This window comes from Jatropha curcas, chromosome 3 (genome assembly GCF_041381405.1).
Source record: "Jatropha curcas cultivar XTBG-Jc1 chromosome 3, XTBG_Jcur_1.0, whole genome shotgun sequence".
NCBI lineage: Eukaryota > Viridiplantae > Streptophyta > Magnoliopsida > Malpighiales > Euphorbiaceae > Jatropha > Jatropha curcas.
The window spans coordinates 21,611,774-21,627,874 of record NC_143153.1 but is presented as its reverse complement, the minus strand read 5'-3'; the positions used below and the strand labels follow the sequence as shown (position 1 = coordinate 21,627,874).

The 16,101-nt window shown below is 27.1% G+C and overlaps 1 protein-coding gene across 2 annotated transcripts; it reads left to right on the top strand.

Annotated features, from left to right (window-relative positions):
* The first annotated feature begins 9,849 nt into the window (after positions 1-9,849).
* LOC105629556 (anamorsin homolog) lies at positions 9,850-15,723 on the top strand. 2 transcript variants are annotated; one of them, XM_012211166.4, is made up of 10 exons: positions 9,850-10,194; positions 10,982-11,075; positions 11,216-11,274; positions 12,700-12,847; positions 13,765-13,931; positions 14,009-14,113; positions 14,649-14,802; positions 14,893-15,032; positions 15,256-15,330; positions 15,429-15,723. In XM_012211166.4, exons 3-10 carry the CDS (start codon positions 11,272-11,274, stop codon positions 15,465-15,467), a joined length of 831 nt encoding a protein of 276 aa, XP_012066556.1. In that variant the 5' UTR covers positions 9,850-10,194; positions 10,982-11,075; positions 11,216-11,271; the 3' UTR covers positions 15,468-15,723. The 2 variants fall into 2 exon arrangements, with proteins under 2 accessions (XP_012066556.1, XP_012066555.1); XM_012211165.4 differs by lacking the exon at positions 9,850-10,194 and having other exon boundaries at positions 10,834-11,075.
* Positions 15,724-16,101: the final 378 nt, after the last annotated feature.

Below are 16,101 nucleotides of genomic sequence, written 5' to 3'. Positions count from 1 at the left end.
TATGCTTTTAGATATGATAAATTTAAAATGTTCAAGAAGCAGTGATTTATTTTAGAATATAGTGCATATAATTATAAGGGGCGTCATAACAAATGCCAGAAAGATTAGAAATTAAAAAAATATCATTTTTGGTTAAAAATAAATCAATAATTTCAAACTTAACCTTAATGAATTCATGTCACACTCCTGTACACACAAACGGCATCAAAGTTTCCTTCAACAAAAATAATAATAATAATAATAAAACAGAAAATGAATCAACAAAATGAAAAAGGAAGTAACAAAACCAAAAATGAAAAAGAAGTAATAAAGTTATAGAATGGAAAACGAAAAACGAAATCTGTATGAAAATGAAATTAGATTTTTTGATTCAACGGTAAATGCGTTATAAACTGAAATTGGGTTTCACGAGTCTTGCTAAGTAAAAACTGAAATTGTATGTTTGCTCGCTCAACTATGACAGAAGTCTTCATTCACCTTTGAAGAGTTAACAAAATACACAAAATAGAGATACAATTATGAATCTAACATCAACATTAATGTGATGATTCCTGAATGCAAAATCAAAACATACTGGTCAATCAAACAGCCACATTATAAATGATAAAAGCAACTTAAGTTTTAATTATTACGAATGAAAAAGAAAAGGATTGCTGACCTCTTAGAGACTACTTGATCAAAAGAAGGGATAAAATGATAAACACTCGTGCATGACATCTGAAATATCACTCCAATGATCAGCCTGCCTTCATTCTTAGTATTAGAGATCCTATTAAAAGAAACCATTGTACTACTAAACATCCGATTAATTAGATATTTTTTTTTTTTGAATATTAATTATCTCTAAATTTACACTAATTAATTATTATAAAAACATCCGATTAGTTAGAGATTAGAATTTTTTTAAAAAAATGATGATTACATCTAAATATATATTTGGTTAATTATTATTATAAAAACGTTCTTTAAAAAATCATCCAATCAAAATTTCAAAAAAAAAAAAAAAAAAAACCCACAAGTTTGTAAAAAGAGAGAAATAGGAATGCTTGATAGATAGAGAGAGCACCAAGTCAAATTCTAAAGAATTTTTTTTGCTTTAAGATTATATATATATATATATATATCGTGTGGTTTAAATTTGTTTTTGAGCCTTACCTCCCTTTTACAACCCCAAAAAGAAATTGAATAGTATTATTTAATGTCAATATTTATTAGTAACTAGTTTTTGTGAATATGGGTTGTATGTTGTTGGTACTCGTTATTTATACTCGTGTGTTTATACACATTTTAGTAGTAATTTAATATATATATATAAATTTTTATTAATATATATTATTAATTTTTGTTACAAATTATAATATTGTAAATAATTTATATTACTAAAAATATAAGAGTATTCATGAAATAAAAAAATAAAAAAATCAATAATTACATAACTTTTATAGTTATAATTGACAAAAAAACAAAAAGATATATTATTAAAGTTAATATATTTTTCTAAAAAAGTAAAATATAGACTATTAATAACGTTATTGGGACCGGTTCTTTTAAAACTATTTGTAGCCTCTGGCATCATCTTTGTTCTTCTTCTTTTGCTTCCTTCGATTAGTACCCCAAACGCTAGGATCTATAGTTTTGATATATATAAATCTATGTTTGCACTTGTTTTTTCTTTTGAATTCAACTCTAATTTTGATGGTTGAGTGTTAATCGTATATGTGAACTTTAGAAATTGGGACTATATATTTACTTTCTTTTTATTTGATTTTTGTGCATTTTCCTAATTCTGTTCTAAGAATATTAAAAATTTAGGACTTTTCTTAAATGCTTTCTTTTTAATTTTTAGGGGATAAAAATTGAGATATTCTTATCAAATGCAATCCTCTAAATATGTTCAATCCAATAGAAAGATATCTGACTGTAAATATAAATGAGTGATTAAAAAAAAGTATTTGCTATCAATGAAAAAGTATTTTCATTTTGAACTTAATTGTACTTGTTGGAAAAAAATAAAAGAAAGTTACATTATTTTTTTTTTTCACCTTATTATTTTGTCTTGTATGATTTGATTTGCAACTCCTAGACTTACCACCAATACTACTGGTTGTTATCAACTTAACGTTTATAAAAAATAATGTTGACATTGTACTCATTTTTCCCATAGTAATTTATCTTTTATACAATACTTCATTTGTTTTGGCCTATTTGTATTGCTTATATTTGCAGAAAACAATTAAATAAATAGTAAGTTATTGAGATTAAGATAAGTAATCATATTCTTTTCATTCAATTTAATTATGTAATTTTTATAATTGCTAACTTTTATAAAGTATACGAATTTATAATTATGCTTTAAAGGCACCATAATGTCCTTTGAAATTCAGAACACAGATTCTCTGCAATGTTTAAATGATTATTGTTAATGTTGAATCTTTGAAAATATAGAAGAATTTAATGATAATTTTTTATTTTATTTGTTAGCCAACTAAAATGAGAGGTAGTTTATCATTATTGAATTTTACCGTATTTTTTTATCCATCTTCATAACACTTTTTATTCTTTATAATAGAATTTTTTAATGTGCCAATTAAAAAATATTTATTATAATAAATATAGTTAATTTCATTTGAAATAGCTTTATTAATTATGATATATGGTTTTAGTTTGATTTAAAATATATTATGTTTAATGTGTACAATATAATTTTTATTTTATTGAATTCTTATATTCTTACTATATCTAATGTATTATATAATTTCTTATTTTATCAAATTAAATTCTTATATTCTTACCATTTTTAATATATATATTATTTAGTATAAAATATAATATCTTTCTTTTCTTCTAAAAAAAATCTTATTTTATCAAATATAATTTAAAATTAAATAGAAAATTAACATAACCAATCAGATTTAAATTCTCCCCAGAGAGATGTTGCTCTCATTATAGAATTATAGACAGATATATACTGATATTTAAAAATATAAATTGCATGTGTGCTTTCTCAATGTAGGTACTTATTGTTTTATTTATAATTTTTTTATTATTTATCAAAATCATGTTTATCATTATTTTAATAATTAATCCCACAGATAAAATATAAAAAAATCATAAAAAATTAATAATAAAAAATGTACTACTTTTTACTTTTCTTCCATGTTTATATATATATTTTTTTTTACAAATTTGAATAAAAATATTTGCAAATTCAAAAATCGAAGAAAAGATTCATAACAATTTACTAAATTTATTAATTTTATTATAAAATAAGAAAATATTCACCAAATATTTGTTCTATTTTATTTTTCAGTGGTTATTGTAGTGTTACTCCAACAAAAAAAAATTAAATTTGCAATTAATTAATTATATATATGCCAATTAAATTTAAAAAACTAAGCTAATAATCAATTAATTTAAAATCCCAAAACAATATTAGAAAATTAATTAAGTACCAATCACGTTTGAATACAAAGTTTCAAATTAATAATAATGAATAATGAATAGTAATTACTCAAATTAATTTTTTAGTTAGTGTGTATATATATATATATTTAGAATGTTCAATTAATGTATGGTTCAATTGTAATAAAATATATACTTCAACTATACTACTCAAATTAATCCTTAAGTTTCTAATATAATGTATATAATATGGTTTCTTAATCATTACGTTTTTAATTTTTGGTTTTTTACATTTTTTAATATAACCTATACGATAAGGTGTGTTTTTTATATTTTCTAGTTTAAAATGTTTAATTGAATAATATTTAAATTCAAATGAAAAATTAATATTATCAATCTGATTAAAAATCATTATATAATTTTAATCGATCAATAAAATTAAGAGTTTCAAATTGAAATGGGACTAAGTTAATGGTATTTTTAATCAACCAATAAAATTATAAGTTTCCTAATTAGAATAGGACCAAACTATACTTAATGATATGTTTGATTAATCATTAAAATTAAAAGTATGTAGGAGCATTTTAGGAACCCAATGTCCCTATTCGTACTTTTATATATATTAGTATTTTTTAATGAGCAGTGCACATTATTTATACTCGTTGATACTAGTTGTATTTACTATTTTAGAACATATAAAATACATCCATTAAAATATAATCCTCATTGTCGCCTAATAAGTAATATATGTCTTGATTTGAGAGGTTATGCATTCCATCATTTCATTAGAAGAAACTTTTTTTTCTTTAAGCTTAGAAGAGTCTAAAAAAATTAGTCGAAGTTCATTAAACAAACTATTTATATTAGTCTATAGAAATAGATTCACAGTAAAAGTAGTAATGAGAGTTTTTAAATTCTATTATTTTTTTTCTCTCTAGGGTTTATTTCTCATATAGGTAGCAACATATTCTTTAATGATTTTCACCAAATTTTTAATTTTTAATTATTTATTCTTTAATTTTTCAAATATAAAATTAAAATATTTAAAATTATTTTTTCATCTCTAAATTTAATAAGAGTATCTTGATTAATCCCAACATTTCTCTTTCCTATTCCTACTTTTATATATACCACTATTATTATAAATTAAAATTCTTAATTTAAATAAAAATAGAAACTCTTTATTAATATAACAAGAATATCTGATTGGATAATTATTAAAATATATATTTGAATTTTTAATACAGTTTTATTTACTAATATTATGTTTAGAGACGGATATTATCCGTTGCAAATTATAACCTAAGGCAGAGACCTTCAGTTGCAAAGAGTTGGCAAAAGGCTTTACAAACGGATTAGCAACCTTTTCTTTATCCGTTTTGAAAAATATAACCTAGATTGCTTAAACTCACTCCTTATCACGAATCTTTAAAAAATATAAAAAAATTCATTGGAAAACACATTGGAAACTGTGCATTAACTCATAAAAACATGAAATTAACCCAACTGATAACACCAAAACCAAAACCAAAACCAAAAACACGACATTAATTGATAAGCACTGGTCTATTAATATATAGTATAAGGTGTATATAAGCTTGTATTTAAATAGGCAGTAATATAACGTTATAGTAAATTAATATTAGCTGCACGTTATAAATATTAATTGATAAATAATTTCTTATTTAGAATTAGATTAAATTTCTTAATTGAATTAGATTAACAAAATCAATCAAAATTAAATTACCTTTATTTTTTAACTAATAAAATTAAAAGTTTCCTAATTAAAATATGACTAAAATATCCTTAATGATATTTTTAATTAACAAATAAAATTAAAAGTATGCAAGGGCGTTTTGGAAACCCAATATTCTCTCCATTCGTACTTTTATATATATTATAGAAGATTAGTCTTTTTATGACGTGCATTGCACGTTGACTATATTCGTTATTTATATTCATTCAATTTTTGTTATATTATTTAGATTTTTATAATGTTAAACTAAAATTTCATGTGAGATTAACGTGAATATAATGGTTAATTAATAAAACAGCAATGTGTATATACATACACATATGTTTATTTTATTTAAAAATAAATTATAAAAAGTAAAAATTTAAAAATTTTGAAAGGTTTAATTATATATATTCTATGTGGAAATTTATTCTTTTAAAAAATTTCCAACAAAATTATACAAACATAAGTAAAAAGAATTTACAAAAAATATACTTTTTTATTTTTTTATCTCACTCCTAAAATATTTTAAATTATAATAAAAATATAATCAAACATTTAAAAAATTAAATATAAAAATTTTCAAATGTCAATTATCATATATATTTATTAAAAAATAAATTTGAAAAAGAGAAAACTTAAAAAATTTTGAAATGCTTAATTATCTATATGTATTTATTTAAAAAATAATTTTAGTAAATTATATCCAATCAACTAAAAAAATATAATTTTCTAATTAGTCATTACTAAGATTATTTTAAGATATTTAAATTTTATTAATGACCTATTAGAAATCCCAATATTTCCACATTTATAATTTTCATTTTTTTTGGTAGAATTAATATTTCATCATTTTAAATTAATCTTTCCTCAAAATTTCTATACTAAATTCAAATAATCATTAGCCCCATATTATGACATCCTCTTTTATTATTTTATAATTCCCAAAATGGAGTCTATTTTCAAAGAAAAGAGATTAAATATTTTAAATATTTTATTAAATATTTGACAATATATTTGGTAATAATATTTTATCTTTTTAATTCAATGCTATAAAAATAAAGCAGTTTTTCAAAAACATACCCAATAAAGTATAAATTTAAAAGATGAACAATCATTAAATGTACCGTAAAGAAGTTTTGACCTCGAAGTATGGATCTATTCCTTCTCCAGAGATGAAATGTTTACATTCAAATACACAAACTATAAATCTAAACAATATTTTTTCTGAAAAAAAAAAAATTTAGACCTAATTAATATTATTAAACTAGTCATTAATCTGCACTTCCCACCCAGTTACTTATACCATCTAAATGTAATTAACTTAAAAATATTAATTAATTAAATGAAATAAAATAATTTAAATTTCAAACTCATAATAATCTATATATTAATTAAAATAATTGTACATAAATTTAAAAATATATTTAAGATCCAATCAAATTGTAGAAAAATAAAATAAAATTCTAAAATTTTTTAAAAAAAGAAAAATTGAAAGATGAAAGGAGAGAACATCTAGAATTTTATTTTTGTTTATATTTTAGTTGAATGATTATTATTATCAAATATTTTATAATTAAATATATTTAAAATCTCAAAAAACATGTGAGACAATCACCATCTAGATTGCAAAAATTTAAATTGTGTGTCGAAGAGGAAAAAATAAATGGCAATAGTTTGCTATGTCTTGATGTTCCTACGAGGTGGAACTCCATATTTTTATGATCTCACTTTGCATGTTTTTTGGCTCATTGTTTGTTACTTCCAATCTTTAATTTCAAGAATTAGCAACATTGATTGTCTTTTAAAGGAATGGTGTGCTACAAATGATATTAGATTTTCTGGAATGGCCAAAAAAATGAAAGAAAAGTATTACAAATATTGGGAAAATCCAGAAAAACTTAATGTGTTTTTGTTTATTCCAATGGTATTTGACCCTTGGTATAAATTTGAATATTTAGAATTTGGAATTTATCAAATGCTTGAAATTGAAAAGTGAGAGGGGCTTCATATGATTTATTTTATGAGTACAAAGATTTTAACTTTGGTTTAAGTGGACAATCAAGTATTGACTTTCAAATTAATAAGTCGAGTGAGATGAATGAAGAGCAACCATCACAAAAGAGTCAACCAAAAATGGTATCTTTGTTCAAGAAGTTCAAAGCTCAACAACATGGAAGTCGTAATAAGATAGAATTGGATAAACATCTAGAAGATGGGCTTGAAGAGCATACTGATCATTTTGATATCTTGGAGTGGTGGAAGGTTATTAGCCTATGATATCCTATTGTTTCACAGATTGCACGTGATGTACTAGCAATTCTAATATCCACTCTCGCATCAGTGTCTGCATTTAACATAGGAGGTCGTGTTCTTGATTCATTTAGGAGCTCTTTGACTCCTAAGATAGTGGTATCACTGATATATACACAAGATTCGCTTTAGGCATCCTCAGACCCAGTGAATCTTGATGAAAATCTTGATGAGATAGAAAAATCAAATAACAGTAACTTTTTTTTTGCTGATGTTATTTATATATTATGTATAAATTATTAAAATATTCAATTATAACATGATTTATTTTATTTTTTTGTAGATATTTCAAAATCTTCACAAGGACCTTCTATTATTGATAGCCTATGATGTCATTGTGGTATTAATTTAACTGTTATGTTTTATCTAATTTGAAACTTTGGAAATACACCTCATGAACCTGGTAGCTTCTTTTTGGTGTCATTTCTTATGTTTTTAATGTTATAGTATTGACTCTTTCAAAAAAAAAAAAATGTTATAGTATTGAAAGAATTTTTTTTTTTTTTGAATAAATTCTTATTGGTATATTATACTTTGGTAGATCATAAATATTACTTACATATAATCTTATTTGTTTTTATAAATTTAAATTGTAGAAATTGATATTTTATACTTTATGCTATCAAATAACATAGCACTTTTTTGCTAGTTATAATTTTTTTTACTGTTATATATTATAAAATATATATTAATTCATTATGTTGTTTAATTACAATTATAATAATTATTAAATTATTTTAATGGTATCAAACCGTAAACTAGACCGCACCAAACCGCTTTTTGCGGTTTGGTTTAATTTGATTTCATTGATTAAATGGTTTAGTTTGGATTAAAAAATTTATAAACTGTAATTAATGGTTTGGTTCGAAAATTTTTTCAAACCGCACCAAATCAAACTGTACTCACCCCTATTCGAGAGTCTCCGAAGAGTTTTGGTGTCCGACACTGATACGACACCACTACGCTAGTCCTTTTAAGGTGTTCGTGCATCATAAAATCTACCGAAGTTGATAACACAATTCTCAAAATTAAAATTACTTAACAAGCATTAAAAAAAATAATTAACAAACTTCATGGATTAAAATGATTAATTAATAACCTACAAATAACTATGTACTTTTTTCTTTTTATATCAATAAGAAGTTTTGATATTAGAAACTGAATCTACTAACAAAATATTGATTGAAGTGGTAAGAAACCTCAATCCCGTAAAACTAAGAGTATAAGAAGTGTAATTCATTGAGAGAAAAAAAAAAAAAATTAGAAATCGAATCAGAGTTACGAAAAATAAGCGGTAACAATGGGCTGGGTCGGACCCTTCTAAAGTCTACATATCGTTTCAAATTAAACTCTGACACAATAAAAAATCGCTGAAGGCCATTTTTGAAACCCTTGGTCGCGCGAGATTTCTAGTAGTTTGGAGAATTTGAAGGTAATAATAAAACCGTCAAACATTGAAATTTCACTCCTTTGAACATCCATTGCCGATTCTTGTTAGCTTCTACTGCTAGCCTTGTGTTTATTTGATGTGACAGCTTAGGTTTTAAACTGGGTTTTGCGTTGATTTATCTGAATTCGCTATGACTTTTATGAAATTTTACTTGTTTTTTCTGAAACATGCGCACTCAATTTTGTGAATTATACAAATACTGTTTATGTTTTAATTTCCTATACATAAAACAAGAAGAGGACAAGAATTATATACAATTTGTAAAAATTTAATTTAACAGTGACAATTCTAATCAGAGATGTTGGCAAATTAACTGCACATGGCAAAACATGTCCATCTTTGAAAAAAAAAATAATACTATAGCTTTTGCGAGTTCATGCTATTTGATTATACTTGCCAAAAGAATAATCGAAAACTCAATAATTCGAAATTAGCATAAATATCTTTTTAAATTATAATAGTTTTCATAGTAAAAACAATTAATATATATATATATATATATATATATATATATATATATATATATATATTATAGGAGATCATATAGAATGGTATTATAAATAGATATTATATTTTTTATTAAGTCAAAATAATAAATTTATAATTTTTATTTTTTAAAAATGAAAATAGAAAATATGTTTAATATTAAATGGATTCGAATATTTAAATGAATAATTATAATAATTGAGATGAATTCGAATATTAAAGATGAATTTGTAAATGAGTTTAAAGACGTAATTTATAATTGAATTCAGCTTTGGTGAGTGCCGGATATCCATCGGGTTCCATTCCATCCTATTTATGGGCGGAGTTCAAAGGGAGAACACAACACTAGCAAACTTAGAAAAAAAAAAAAAAAAAAAAAAAAAAACCGCACCGAACTGCTGTAGTTCGGGTATTTGGTTTTTGGTTCGTATATGCTTTTAATTTTCAATGGATTTCGGTTTTTCAGTCTGGTCTCGGTTTGGAAAAAAGAAAGTTCGGTTAACGGAGTAACTGCTGTCGTTTTGGGCTAAAAGTTGAGTTTTAATTTGTTAACCTAGGTTTTAATTTTAGACTTTGTAAGTCGTTTAGTTTCCCTCTGCGTGCGACTGGCAACTGCACTCCCTCTTTGATTTTTCAATCATCAATTATCTGTCAGTCTCATTCCTAATTGCGGCGGCACTCTCAAGCTTAGCTCCCTCTCATCTCTCTTCGGCTCTCGGCTCTGGCTCTCTATAATGTGTTGCATCTTGCAAATTGCAAATTGCAATTACAAAGTAAGTCCCTAAAGTTGAAGGCATATAAGGTGACGGTGAGTTTTCCTTTCAATTTCATATCATGTTTTGGTCAGACTATTAGCTAATACCAAAAGTTTTCCTCTGCTAAATGAGGACTTGCTGTGTTAAAGATTTGATCTTGATGGGTTTGGTGTAAAAATTGGTTGCTGTGATATATCAAAATTATTTTTGAATAGCATTTAAAGTTCTACCCAGTTCTTATTTTTTTAATTTCTGTCCCTTTGATTTTTTTCACTTTCGTTTCTTTTCTTTTTTGTTATAATCTTACCATTTTTTTTAATTAGTCTGGTTTATCTCTAAAATTTTTTCACTTGAAATGGAGTTTATGGCATTTCTTGGCAAGATTGCAATTGAAAAAGGCTCAAAAAGTAGTAATGATGGAAGATTGACGAGGGAATGAAGGATGAAAAGCAGCAGATTGTTGGTTTAGGTTCATGGCATTTTGTTGATTTGGGTTTATGGGAGCTTCCATCTTTAAACGATGATGAAGAAGGAGGCAAAATTAAGGCTGGAACAGAAAGTTTTGTTAGCCTTTATGATTTATGAAGAGGCATCAAGGCAACTGTAGCTTGTGGATTTTAATTTGATGTAAAGATTAAAACTATTTTACTTATTACGGAATTTGCGGTTTGGTAAGATTCGGTTACCAAATAGTTTCGCATTGGATCGGTCAGCTTAAAAATTGTATTTTTCGGTTCGGCCCGGTTCGTAACCGAACCGCCCGATTGCTCGCGCTGGACTCTATTCTCTCCTTTTTGCATCTCTACTCTCTCCATTTCTCACACCGCCTCAAACCTACAGGTCGCCTCCTTTAGTTAAGACAAACATCGCCATCGAGTCAACGTCATCAACTGAGCGATCATCGAATCGTTCTTTACTTCACCGCCTTTACGAGGTCGTAATCCTCCAGTTCACGTTATTTCAAGTTATACATACAATTTTGCAGATTCTCATTCTCCGTATTGACTATTCAATTTGGGTTTGATCTTTTTCTTTTTATCTACTGTAATTTTATTGTGTTTTGATTATTTTCAGGGAAGGGAAAAAAAGCCAAAGAGTATCTTTCTTGAGGTTTTCGAAGACTTCTTAACATGGTAAGGCTTTCTCCTATTAGCTTCTTCTTCTTCTTTTTCTTTTAATAGATCTCTTTTAATATTCGTGGTTTTCTTATAATGTTTGATAATCAGGTTCTGATTTTGGAATTTGATTTTAAACATCTTTTTATGTAATATTGGGTAAGTGGTGGCTTTAGTTGGTTTGTCTTGTTCTCTCAAAAAAATCTTTTGGGCTATTAACATGAAAATTATGGAATTTTACTTTGCATAAACTTTTACATCTTGGCCTTTATAAACTAATCCACCTGTTCTCTTCTTGGTGTTCTCTTCGACCAGTCTATGATTAATTTTATATGAAATTTGTAAATCCCGGTTGCTATCATCAACACAACATAGTGATGAACCATTATAGATGAGGATTCAATTGAATGAATCCAACTTTACCAAGTTTTTATAGGTTTTGAGTCTTAGGATGGATACTGGGTAAAACCCTCTTTTGAATATGGTGTGATAGGTAGTTTGGTTTTCTATTCTATCTGTTATATGTGTTCTAGAAACTATTTTTGTTGTACATAGATGATTTTTTAGGTTTTGTACAGCATTCAGCGATCCTTATTTATGATCCAAAAGTTGTATGCTGAGGATTTTTTTGTAGATTTTTTATTTTTATTTTATTGGATGTTGTTGGCCACATTGCCAAAATTACACAACATAAGCAATTAAGCATCAAATGATTTTAGATCTGAGGAACGATTTGATTGAATTTGCACATTCACTTTCATAGTTTTCTTTTAAACTTTGCTTTTACTTGGAGTTTAATTTGTGAGAGAACTAGGATAACATTTGTCTCTCTTTTATAGTTTTCCTTTCTTTTTGGGCCATTTTCCTAGGAGGTGTAAACAAAAAGAATATTTACCTAATCAGGGTCAATTCAACAATATCTACCAAGAAGGGATAAAATTTTACAAGTTAGCTAAGGATAATACATGAAGGGAGATTAACTAAACAAAAAATAGAATATTATGATGTTTTCATTTTCCTATGATAGTAACATGTTCATAACTTGCAACATAAGTACAATAATGTATTGAGTATGAATTTGCTTCTATGTCCTGTCAAATTCCCACCTCCCCCCATCCCCCTTCTCTTGTAAGTATTTTTTAATTGATTCTAATTTTTTATGTATGTTTTTTAAGTTACAATTCTTTGTAAAATGGCCCTATCTTTTTTAATTTTGTTAATGAATTATCATCAGAATCCATGACTATCTGTTTCTAATTATTCATATGTGTTCTTACTGTGTAATCTATTTCTTATATTGACATTTTTTTTTTTTTTTTTGGGTCTTGGTTGGATATTTTTCACAATTCAATGTATCAGCGTGGGGTTTTTTTTATGGGGTAGTTTGCGTGATAACACTTTGTTGGAAAAGTTGCAAAAGTTTCTTAATGCTGACTTTTACAGGATACAAAGAAGGTACAGAGTTCTGTACTAGCATTTACAGATGATACACTTCTTTCTGTAAGTACAATAGTAAATGCAGTTAGAGAGCTTGGTCATGAAGGAGCTGAGCAATGTGATCCTCAAGTCGTCACTCAAGCGTCGTCTCTAAGTACTTTCCTTAATATTTTCTCAGTTTTTTTTTCTTATTTTTGGTGTTCAAGTTTATTTTTGTGGTCAAAAGGCACATGAAAACATGCACATGATGTATGTGAGTGTACATGTATGTAAAGGTCTTGTATTTGCATCACTTATTCCTCCATTTTGTAGGCATTGCTATATTGTCCTTTTTTTTTTTTACCAGTAGCAGATGCTTAAATTATTGTGTGGTAAATCATAAAAAGCTCACTTATGTAATAAACGAGATGCAAAAATAGGAAAAACCCAGGAGAAGGTAAATGCAGTTCATTCACTAAATATTTTCCTACTTACAGATCATGTTCCACCTACATCATGGAATAAAAGATTTTTGCTTGTATATTAAAAAATAATCTGGTATGTTTTTTCTGTACTTTGAGTTATGAGTTATATGTATCCATCTGATGCAGATAGGGAAAATTGTTCTATCTAATTGAAATCCACTCCAGTGATTAGTATTGGTGAAAAATTCAAACGATTAATGATTATAAACTCTATAAAACAGAGTAATCAAAATTTATGGTCTTTGAAAATTTTTTGATAAGGCCCGTGGAGAAGAATTTAGAGTTGGATAATTCTGGAATGGTTGCATTAAAGAATCCTTTTTCTGTAAGCCTTCTCACACAGCTGAGAATCTTTCACCTAGTCATCATTCCTTCTTTAACTCTCATACACGTGTTTTGCCATCTTAAATTTCTTTGGTACAGTTGGTACTTAGGCTTAATGATGTTATGACACAACAATACCATGTTCCAAGTATTGAATAATTTTACAGCTGATTCTTCATTGCAATTTTACTTTGATTCCTTTTCCTCTCCATTTTATTATTCTAAAACAGTTATATCAAGTAGGTATCAAAGACCTATAATATTTATTGTTGACCTGTCTCAGGTAAGCTGCCAGTTGATTCTTCATCCATAGATATTGTCATTTCCATCAGCACGTCACTCCAATTTCCTGGTGATCTGTTGTTTGAAGAAATTTTAAGAGTGTTGAAGCCTGGTGGGACTGTCCTAATTTACAAAAGTCTTAGGTCGGTGGCAGAGGAAACAGATGAGGTGAATATCAAGGTGTTTCTTACATAGTGAAGTTTTGTTAGTTTGAAGTTAAGTGTCTCACCATGGTGTTTCTGCAGGCAATAGTTGCTCTAGAGCGGAAGTTGTTGTTAGCAGGTCTTTTGGAAGCACAAGTTGTCCGATCGAATTCTATTGGACTATCTGAAGTTGTTCAATCTTTTGGGGTGAGTTCCAGTTTTGCTAACTATAATTATCTCCTTTTTAAAGCATCTGTTGTGGATTGAATTCTCCTCTTTAAAGGGGATTCGTATCTTGTGGAACTTTTGTGACATCGGTGGATGGCTTGAGGCAGCATGATGAATGATGATCAATGTTTGATTAAAAAATGTTCTCTAATTCTAGCAAAGCAGAAATCTCTCTTGATAACCTCAAAAAATTGCCTGTATTAGATCAAGGGTAATGTTCGTAACAATTTTTGCTGAAGCTATGTTACTGCTATTTTGTTTTTTTATTGTGATAATTTCTCTATCCGATTGAGATATCTCCTTTAAGCTGTTTGGTCATAGCCCCTCGAGTAATTTTTAGTTATTCTGGTTGTGAGCTTGCATGAACTACAAAATAAGTTTTTATTTTCTATACCTTAATAAAGCGCAAATAAATAAAGAAGACGTTTGATCATATTTATATATTTTTAATTGAGTTCGAGATTTAATTATTTGTCAGGTTCTTTACATTGTTTTTCTTCCCCTTTTTCTTTAGGTTAAGGCTAAGAAGCCTTCTTGGAAGATAGGGTCATCCTTTGCTCTAAAGAAGTCCATAAAAAGTTCAGTAAAGGTTCAGATTGACGATGATTTAATTGATGAAGATAGCCTCCTGACTGAAGAGGACTTGAAAAAACCTCAACTACCACCTGGTTAGAGAAGTTGTGGATTCCTTCACCTTTGCCAATTCGTTTTGGTATTTCGGCCATGCATTATTAACATTTTTTTATTTATTTGTCTAGTTGGTGATTGTGAAGTTGGAAGCACAAGGAAAGCTTGTAAAAACTGCACATGTGGGAGAGCTGAGGCTGAGGCAGAGGAGAAGGTGAAATTAGGACCGACAATGGATCAGCTGAACAATCCTCAATCAGCTTGTGGCAATGTATGTTTATATTATTATCTCTTAACATATGATAAGAGTTGATGTGAATATATAGTTGTGGCTGTAATATTCATTGTGCTTAATCGAACACAGCTCAAGGCGTCGCCGTGCCATGCACGGATATGTTAAGAGCAGACTTAAAAAATTTTCACCTTTGAGTCATCAATGGATTTGTGGTTCAACAGGCTAATTTACACAATTTATTCTTATGATTTACGTGTAGTGTGGACTAGGCGATGCTTTCCGATGCGGTACATGTCCTTACAAAGGTCTCCCAGCATTCAAACTTGGTGAGAAGGTACGTAATTAAATGAAGCATTTCTCTCTGATTTCCTTTTCTGGGTTTTTTGTACCCGTTTGTAATAATTGAAGCTGAGTCTATGTTTCTTTGTACAGGTATCACTGCCTGGAAACTTCCTTGCTGCAGATTTTTAAATGTGGGAAAAAAAAACTTGGCCGAATTATGTTTTGATTTGGGCAACGAGAGGCCATTTGTTTAATCAATACTCGGTGGACAGTCCAACTATTTCGTTTTGGATTTTCTCTAAATTGTTGAACGTTGTCTATCTTCAAACTTTGATATATAATATGTATTAAATATCTTAATTGAACATCTTGATAGTTCGGAGTTTTGTCGTTCATCTCTATTAAGTAATTGGAAATTGAAATGGAGATGTTTAAGAGTTCTCAATTGGCAAAACCCAAATGGTTCAAGGTATGTGGACATTAAGCTCTGTTGTGTTTTTAAAGATAATATAAGAATTTCATTAAAAAACTTAAAATCAATACAAATATTATAAGGAGGACAACAACCTCTCTCTTGAAGATCATATATAAAGCAAAAATTATAAGATAATTGCTATCTAATAAGAAATTTTAGTAAAAAATAGGTGAACTTGAAGAAAATATATAGATTTTCAAAAGTGGTTGATTAAATGAACTCTCTGAATCTTTTATGCATGATATAATTATCTATTAATTAATTGTTTATGAAAAATATAGAGGATTTGAACTACTAAATCCAATAGAGGAACAGACCGCAGTATCAAGTTTCAAAAGACAAAGATCA

Bases quoted from the DNA above. Each gene is read 5' to 3' on its own strand.
- LOC105629556 (XM_012211166.4), top strand. The intron at 13,932-14,008 runs GTGAATATCAAG...GTGTTTCTGCAG, and splicing joins TGGCAGAGGAAACAGATGAG to GCAATAGTTGCTCTAGAGCG. The intron at 14,114-14,648 runs GTGAGTTCCAGT...CTTTTTCTTTAG, and splicing joins AAGTTGTTCAATCTTTTGGG to GTTAAGGCTAAGAAGCCTTC.